Genomic DNA, 9,011 nt, shown 5'->3' with positions numbered 1-9,011 from the left:
AATTGTTATATTGGCTATCGTGTGTATGAGATGTAATAATCTTGTCACGATTAGTACAAATTTGTTTGTGTTAAATTTGTTGAATGGACGTTTTAAAAAAATTCCAAGTATTCTCGTTACGGTACGTAAAACGCATGACGCAATCGTCTAAGACAGTTCGAACATCATCGTGTACAATTCTCACGATATTCTCTTACGAGGCTAATCACGATACGGAACGCGAGCACATTACTTTCTCTCAACATAATTGTTATTACGTAGAAGAAAACGTAATACGCTTTACTTGCAAACTGCCATTGACACTGTGATACATGTAATAATACGCACGAGTATTAATTGCTATATCGAGAAAATTACTGCACACAGAAAAATATTCTCATGCTAAGAAAAGCAATTACTCATTACTTAGTTCCTTCTTCTTTTAAATAACGATTATCTTTGTCTTAAAAAAGACTTTCTTGATAATAGTCTGAAAATATACTCATCGTTTACTTGAAGCCACTAATACTAAAATAAATTTCTGCGTAAAGCAAAAAATATATACTTAAATTAAATAAATACTACTTGTTTGAAATAAGTTTATATAAATCTATCATAAGTTTATCAAACTTATTCAAAATATATTCTAAATCTTAGTAATTTAATATTTCAATCGAGAATATTAAGTTAAAACAAAAATTCAATCTGCTTATTATTCTGACTTTTCTTCGATACAATTTTAATATTTTATATACATATATTCTTCAAGTATAAATTCTTTTCTCGGTGTATGATATTCTAAAATTTAGGATGAATATTTTAAGATGGTTATTTCTTCAGGAAATATTCTTCGTTAAAGATAACTGTTACTTACTAGAAGGAACAAGGAAATTACATAATCTTCTTGGTAATATTTTTCTGTGTGTGTGTGTGTGTGTGTGGATTATTATTCCGGATTATCTTTTGCGTACGTACGCATGTGTTTGTATATGACGAGAGGCGGAGAGAAATATGCTTTGATTTCATTCTACGTTTCTAATGAATGAGACAATAGTAAATTGCGTAAGTATATTACAAATGCATCAGTATATGTATGTACAAGCATATATATGCGTGAATATAAATGTGCGACTCACCGTTCGATGTATTTCCCCTGATCGCCAGCAGCGAGCTCGTTCCGGGAGAAACGCATCGGAAGAAAGATCGCCTTAATCGGTGATTAGCCGCCTTCTTTCAAAAACATGCCAGATCTCCAACAGCGAGAGAAGGACGTCGATATTTCGAGTCCCTACATCGAAAAACAGATTAGAAAATTCGCTTTCTCGTTTGTAGAATGAGACAAAAGCAAGTAACAAAATTTGCAAGAATCCTCTACGATTACCTTTATCGTATACATAAATACTATATATGTGAGGTTTCAAGTTCGCTCGTGAGACGAGGTTAGCTAATCTTCACCTAGCTAATTGATTTTCGACTGTAATAAAATGAACATGCGCAACTATTCGAGTAATTTCTCGACTTGCTCTCGCGCGTGCAATTCCCTCGTCTATCACTGGTAATTGGAATTTTGTCGGTTGGCGAGTCGACTAGGGTCTCCTGTGAAAGTTGATAGTTACGACGTCAGATATCGTCACATTTAACGACGATGTTGCGAGTCGATTATACGCACCAATAGCTCCGTGCAAAACGTCCTCGTTAACAGGAAAAGAAAAACGAACGGGGAAACGAAAACTTGGTCGTCCACAGCGCGATTCATCCCAGGAGGAGACGGCTCCAAAATGGCGGAACGAGCGGACACGGAACGGACATCTTTTCCAACGAGTCGAGATAGAGGCAGATAGATGGCACGACAGAAGAGCGGAAGAGAGATAGTGGGAGAGGAGGGGGAAAAAAGGCGCGCAAATTGAGGATACGGTCCGATTCCGGTTCGGTGTTTCACGTTTCGCGTTCCGCGCGCGCGCTGCGGCGAAGAGGCGAAGAGAAGCAGCCAATGACGAGAGCGACTGGCGGCAGAGGGCAGAGTGCGCGCGGCGCGCGGAGCAGGCGAGAGAGCAGGGTGCACCGGACTACCGGAGCAGAGCGCCAGAAAAGCGGAGGTAAGCGGAGGTAGAGGCTAGAGGCAGCCAGGCAGCGCTGACTGTGCCGAGTGTGCGGAGTGTGTGCCGCCGACGACGGACGACGGGTGACGAGGTGGGGGGGGGAGGGGTGGGGTGACGAGGACTACGAGGGATTACGAGGAGAGCGACTGAGCGAGAGAGAGAGAGTCGGTAACGGCGGCGCGTCCCAGCCGTCGGAGACGCGAGCGGGTGCGAGGTGCGAGTCGCTACGATGAATCGGTGCGAGCGTGGACGCTTCGTCGCGATGGAGGCCGTCGCCTCCTCGTCGGTCCTGGTGTACCTTGTACGCGTACTCGCGGTGTCTCTCGTGCTGCTGTGGCCGGTGTTGAGCGAGGAGACCAGCCTGACAGATCGCATGCGGGCGATCAGCGAGGACCTGGACCGGCAGCTCAACGAGATAATGGCCTCGCAGGCGCTCACCTACTCGGCGGTCAACACCGTCGGGCTGCCCTACAACGCCACCACCAAGTTCAATCCGAAGGGCATGGGCCAGCTGTACAACGTGACAAATATGTTCATCGACCTGGTGCAGAGCAAGCAGGCGTACCCGGAGGGTGAGTGTTCTCTCTTGACGTTCTCGTGTCTGTGTGTGTGTATGTGTGTCTCTCTCTGAAGGGAAGCTTTTGGGGTTATGGCGTGTGACATGGCGCGGCGCATTCATCGTGCATTTTTCTCCTGCCTGGTTACGCCCTGTCGTGTAACGCGCTCCGCGCTCCGAAAAATGGCCGGTCGCGCGCTTGTTGTTGATAAACAAGACGGCTGTCAGGGCACCGACGCCGCGCCGCCGTCGCGCGTCGTCGAGAATCGGGGCCCCGGGGCCGGGGCTCGGGGGTTGACCCCGTTCAACAGACGTTTCTTCGCCTTTCGCCTCGCTCGCTTTGCGTCGCGTCGCGTCGCCTCGCCTCGCGTTTTCAATTATTGCTACGATAGATTTCATCTCGTCGGAACGCGCGGAGCAAAGCGTCATAGCGCTGTCGTGCGATATTGATATTTTCACTCATAGGACCGAAATATTCTCGAATAAATCTAAACGCGTGTCTGGAATGCCAAATATACTCGGTGGCGTTAGGAAACAAATGTTAAAAGTGACGTTGACGCGAATGGAGTTGATGAAAGGCTTTTCCGTCGAAATATTATATTTAATTTCACGTGATTACCTGTCCCTCACGCCTTTCCCTGAAAAGAGAAATCCATTAACAAATGAGCTCCAACGTCAACCCACACCTTTAGAAGTAGACGCGTTCGTCGCGCGTGCGAGGTCGACGGATTTACGCGTGAAGGTCGCCGAATCGAAGCACGGCACGAGATCACCATCTGACAATAAGTCGAGTGTTTTTATTTTGCCCCAAATTTACGATTATCTTTAACATATATACAAAGAAATTGATTTGCGCGTAGAGGATAAAAAGAATGATTAAAACTTTTAAAATATTGAAATAATTTATAAAAATGAAGACAGTTTCTCTCTCTCTCTCTCTCTCTCTCTCTCTCTCTCTCTCTCTCTCTCTCTCTCTCTCTCTCTCTCTCTCTGGTCGGACTAATTTTATCGGTGATTTTTTAATCACTTGTTTACGATATAGTCGTAGGAAAAAGTTCAGTCAATTAAAATTAACGATGTTGCAAGATTCTCATTTCTTCATTTATGAATTGAATTACGAAAGAGAAAAATAGTATGCGTTGTGTAACAAAATAGATAAGTTTATTTCTTTATATATTATTATATATATTTGTGTTTGTATAGAATAGAACGTGCTGCGCAAACTTTGTTTTATTATTCTACGTTTGTTAAACGCACGTAAAAAATGTAAAATTATGTGAATAATATGTGTAGAATTCACAACAATAACAATTTTTGATAAAAGTGTATGCATTTGCATCTGATTTTACACTTGCGATTCATGTAATTTTATATATTTTTTTCTACAGCGTGCATGTGTAGCTCTACATTTCAGACGAAAAACATAATTTCCATGACGATTAATGGAAGCTTATCAATTCGCAAACTGAGAAAGGAATCTTCAATACTTTACACAATGTAAATTGTGTTTGTAAAATCTAGCTTGATGACGTTGTCGAGAAAAAAATATATTTCAATGTGCATCATTAGGAGAAAAAGTTCGCATAACTTGCCTCTTGTCCCTGACGCCATAACTTAATGTGAGGAAAATGGTAAGAGCCTTAAATGATGAACGCAGGGTTCGCGAGTTATGATCTGATCGCGAATGCGATGTACAAAACAAGAGATAACGACATCGTATTCCATATCGTAGCAAGAGCTTATGTGCTCACGAGCTTTAAAAAAGCAAAAATTTTACCGAGTCTTAAATTGCGTTTAATGCAGTTCTTGCGCGCATGGAATATTAGAAAAAAAAAGAAGTTATTCTTCTTATAATAATCTTTATTCTCTTCAGCATTACCATAGCCAAGAAGGGGACTTGATTTACAATTTTTAACATACTCATCCATCCATCCTTCTATTTTATCTATCCAGTCTAATATCTTTATTTTAATCTCTTTTGCCTTCCTAAAAACTTTTCTTTACAAATTCTTCTTTCTGTATAATCTTAATTATCTCTTGACTATCTATAGATATATATGTTAATTCCCCTTATATTTAATCGTAATTATTACTATTAGAAAAAAAATATCTATCGCGTATTATGTATTCAATTTAAAAAACCTTATTGTTTATTTATTTACGTAAGTTGTCCAGTATTTGTATTGCGAATTTATTTCTGAAACAGATTCTTCACGAATTTGGTCCTTCTGACTTGTATAAATTTACATGACGTTCGTACTCAAATCCCTTTCTCGGAAATATTCTTATAAATCAAATTTGGATCCAGCAATGAGATTATGCGAGATCATACGCCTCGCTTTTTTAATCCGATTAAATTTACACAACTGTCTGTGCCTTTTTGTTAACTTTTGTTGAAAATGCGATTCGCAATCAATGAAGTTATGAATGAAATATTTGCAATATTTTTACATTTAAATTGATTCAGAAATATTGGCTTTTTACACACAACTGCTTGGTCAGAATTATTCGACTATTACTTTGATATTCAGATTTGAATTGCTAATTTAAAAATTTGCTTCTTCTAAATTATTATTCAAATAAAATAAGAATCTTATGTGCACGCATACATTTAATTTCACTACATCGTGTAATCAAAAATCCATAAATGTAATAGCTTTTATAATATACGTATCAACTTCAAAGTTATCCCGCTCGAGCTATTTTTTGTCACGAATTACGTGATAATTATTACGAAAAATATGGGAGGGTATTTCTGATCTCAGCGAGATTCGTTTAACGATATCGTCCGAAGATAAAATTAACGATTCTTGCTTCTGCAGTTTGTGCGTAAAGAAAGGAGCGCGAAAGTGGTCCCGTAATATTTAGCAAAGATTTTCCGCGCGGCGTAGGTTCGTTAAAAAGTCCGATAACTCCGTGAACTACGCGGATCATTGACCCCCCCAGGCGCAATAACGTAGGAGCGTGTATATCGCGTCTAGCAGGAAGTTGATAGCGAGAGAGCACGTCATCGTCCGTCCAGAAGCGGGAACTTTGATGGAGTCATTTGTACAACAGGATTTTTGTTGGGTCGATGCACGACACCGGTTGCCTTTGTAAACTGTAAATATCTATTTTTTTTTTTAGAAATAATAATGCAAAATATTTATTAAGAAAGAGGTATTTTGATATTCATGTAATATTAATGTCATCATATTAATGTTAGAATGATAGAAATACATCAGTCAGCATTTATTCGAGAACCAGTACACGTTTAAATCGGTTTTTGTCTTCTCGCGACGCCTATGTAGTCTCCGATTTATTTTCAGAATCACGGCGAAACACTCGGAAGTCTGTTGACGGGCCTCTTCGCAACGAGTATTTACGCTGTATTTACGCACTTCTGATGGTGTTCTTTCTAAGGTCTTTCTCTGATTTAGATAGGATCTCAGAAGTTCTCATGTGCCGAATTCAAGTTTCTTGTTGGCCATTTTAGCTTTTACTTGTATTTACTATATGCATATATATCAAAAGACAAATAGACATAAATTGATTTATATATGTAGGATATTCGATATTTTTTCGAACTCAAAATTTTGATTGTGTACAAATGGTGCGATAAATATGTCTATACTCCTGGAGTTCGCGTCGCACTTCAATTTTGCACAGCCGCGTTGCGAGCGAACCGGGTGACAATGGAGCAAAGTTTGGATTCGCCACAATATGATCGGCGCCCTGCGACAATCTAATTTCGTTCAAAATCCGCGCGGCGGATGGTAAAATTTTAACATTTAATGGCACCGGATGCGGTCGAAACTGGAGACGCGCTCGTGTGTGTAACCAACCTGGCCCGTAGTATATTATACGCGGGGCTCAGGTGATTCCGAATTATAAACTGTAACACGACTCCGCGCCGAACGGATTGCGAACGCCCGAAATTATACGACTGCAAAATTGGATTTCGATAGTTGCTCCTCCTGTCCCGTCCACGTCGTTTGATGACGGTGCTTTTTTTTTCATGCATGTTCGCGCGCAAACAGACGACTAACGGCATCTTTAACAGTACGGATTATTCCAACTGACGCTCCTCTTATCGCTTCGTTACGTGCCCGACGATCGACGAGAAGCGAAACTGATGATATTATCGAGTCGGGAGTTGCGTATTTCGGCGATTCGACGCCGCGTTTAACGTTTAATTTTGGTAGAAAATTTGTTTAATTGTTATTGTCGCAACGCGTAATCGTCATTAATATTTCAGTAATATCGTATCGTAATATTAATATCATACATTAATATCTCAGCATTGAGAGAGGAAAAGATGTTATCTTAATTTTATAAAATTTTTTAATGTCAGCCGTGACATTATTCTAAGATGTTATGCCACCGTCTGTAGTAGATACGATGCATTTATTGAATATTGCTCCGCATAATTTCACAACCTCCAATTAAGATACTTCTGTCTCTCTCTCTCTTTCTCTCTCTTTCTCTCTCTTTCTCTTTTTCTTTATTATTAATCTTCACTTGCGTGTACTGGACTCATTAACGAAGTGATGAGCTCGATCTTTTGTTACGTTAGCAGACAGTTTAATCGAATATATGATATTTCATTAAAATAAAATCGAAATTTATATTTTAATAAAGATTTATCGCATGCGCGCGAATGCAAAGATGGTAAAATTTTAACATTGAAAATTTTACAAATGATACTGATTGAACGAGCAGTGATTGAATCATGATTTGACATTTAAAATTACATTAACCATTCGAGGACAAGTGATAAAATAACCTTACTATACCACAACCTTACTATACCATCGTGTAACGAATTAACATTTGCATCAAGCGTTATTTTAAACGTATCATAATTTTATCGATGAAAATGTTAAAATTTGCAGACTAAGTTTTGCCAGAAATACGTTTTCACGATTGAATAACCCAATTGAGCGATTGATTCGTTGATCGACTGAAAGCTCGTTAAGACGACACGCGTCATTCACTATATAGCGTTCACATTAATTTCCTGTTCGGCGACGGATGATTTACGGTGTTGAGGAGTCTCGTTCCGGCAGTCGACGGTCGATATTATTTTATTAACGCTTTCCGCGATAAAAAAAACACGTCGTGTGCACCCATTTAGAACCTCGGTAACCGTCAATCGATTCCGATGACTACATACCGATCTCGTCGCACAAAGCCTGTCGTCCATTTCCTCTCCCGGAATAGAGAGGCGAACTGAGAAAGAGAAAGAGAGAGAGAGAGGGGGGGGGGGATAGTGAACACAAAGCGGAGACATTCACAATTCGAGGGTGTCCTTGTGCATTAATCTTTCATATGACGGGTTCATATGATTACCTCTCAGTTGTCTCTCATTCTTTTATGACAAGCCACGTGATACGCCGCTTCTCGACGTAAAATTTCAGATTGAATTACCGATTTATTATCAATATTCTCCCGTATTTGTTGCGTATATCAAAATGCATTCGCACTATTATTTCGAATTATGAACTTCTTGGTGAAATAAACAATTGTTCTGCTAGGTATTATAGGGCCGATTGTTTCAACTTTTTGGTAAATCTATCAGGTAAGTATGTGTCTTCAGTTTTTTTCTGAAATAAATAAAGACAGACACATATTTACCTGATAGATAAGTTTATCATAAAGTTGTAACAATCGATCCATAGAATTGTATTATAGTTAGTTATCGGTATCTGCATTGACGTGCTGTTATTATTATCAAACTTATTACTGAGAGAGAGAGAGAGAGAGAGTGTGTGTGTGTGTGCGCGCGTGTGTGTGTGAGCAAAAACTCTATATACACATTCCTATCTAAAAAAAGGCATGTAAAGTCGATTGCTCGCATTTCTCGAAGTTTATTGTTGTCGCTTTTCCGCGATGCCGATTGGTTCTCTTGCTGCGCATACTTCGTGTTGCAAGAGTAGCTGTCATTGCAATTTTGACAGCTGTCAAATTTGTATAAATATTATTTATACATTTATTGTTGTAATTTATTTTTATATTTAAAAAGTAAAAAATAAAGAGTTAAGTAGCGCGCGCGAAGCGAGGAGGGAGCACGGAGTGAGCGAGTGAGTGAGCGAGGAGGGAGCGAGGAGTGAGCGAGTAAGTGAGCGAGGAGTGAGCAAGGCATGAGCGAGTAGATGAGCAAGGAGTGAGCAAGTGACTGAGCGAGGAGGGAGCGAGGAGTGAGCGAGTGAGTGAGCTAAGAGTGAGCGAGGAGTGAGCTAAGAGTGAGCGAGGAGTGAGCGAGGAGTGAGCGAGGAGTGAGCCGGGAGTGAGCCAGGAGTAAGCCAGGAGTGAGCCGGGAGTAGGCCGGGAGTGAGCCGGGAATAAGCCAGGAATGAGCCGGGAGTGAGCCGGGAGTGAGCCAGGAGTGAGCCATG

General features: G+C 40.4%; 1 protein-coding gene and 1 long non-coding RNA gene across 13 annotated transcripts in view; one reads left to right on the top strand and one right to left on the bottom strand.

Moving 5' to 3' along the window:
* The window catches only part of LOC105836336, an 89,552-nt gene extending 87,576 nt beyond the window's left edge, over nucleotides 1-1,976 (bottom strand). For both annotated transcript variants that reach the window (XR_004964573.1, XR_003626491.2), the window contains exons 1-3: nucleotides 1,649-1,976; nucleotides 1,361-1,575; nucleotides 1,116-1,267 (exon numbers count right to left, since the gene is read on the bottom strand). This is a non-coding gene — a long non-coding RNA (uncharacterized LOC105836336). The remainder of the gene's footprint in view (nucleotides 1-1,115; nucleotides 1,268-1,360; nucleotides 1,576-1,648) is intronic.
* A 212-nt stretch (nucleotides 1,977-2,188) lies between these two features.
* LOC105836335 (prominin-like protein) overlaps nucleotides 2,189-9,011 on the top strand; it is a 37,644-nt gene continuing 30,821 nt past the window's right edge. For all 11 annotated transcript variants that reach the window (XR_001139055.3, XM_036291802.1, XM_036291805.1 and 8 more), the window contains exon 1: nucleotides 2,189-2,650. Coding sequence is in view for 10 of the 11 variants with exons in the window: in XM_036291802.1 (XP_036147695.1) it covers nucleotides 2,308-2,650 (343 nt within the window). In the remaining variant the exon portion in view is untranslated. The remainder of the gene's footprint in view (nucleotides 2,651-9,011) is intronic.

The sequence above is a fragment of the Monomorium pharaonis genome, chromosome 9 (assembly GCF_013373865.1).
Source record: "Monomorium pharaonis isolate MP-MQ-018 chromosome 9, ASM1337386v2, whole genome shotgun sequence".
Taxonomy (NCBI): Eukaryota; Metazoa; Arthropoda; class Insecta; order Hymenoptera; family Formicidae; genus Monomorium; species Monomorium pharaonis.
Note: the sequence above shows the minus strand (reverse complement) of the source record. Positions and strands in the feature narration are given on the sequence as shown.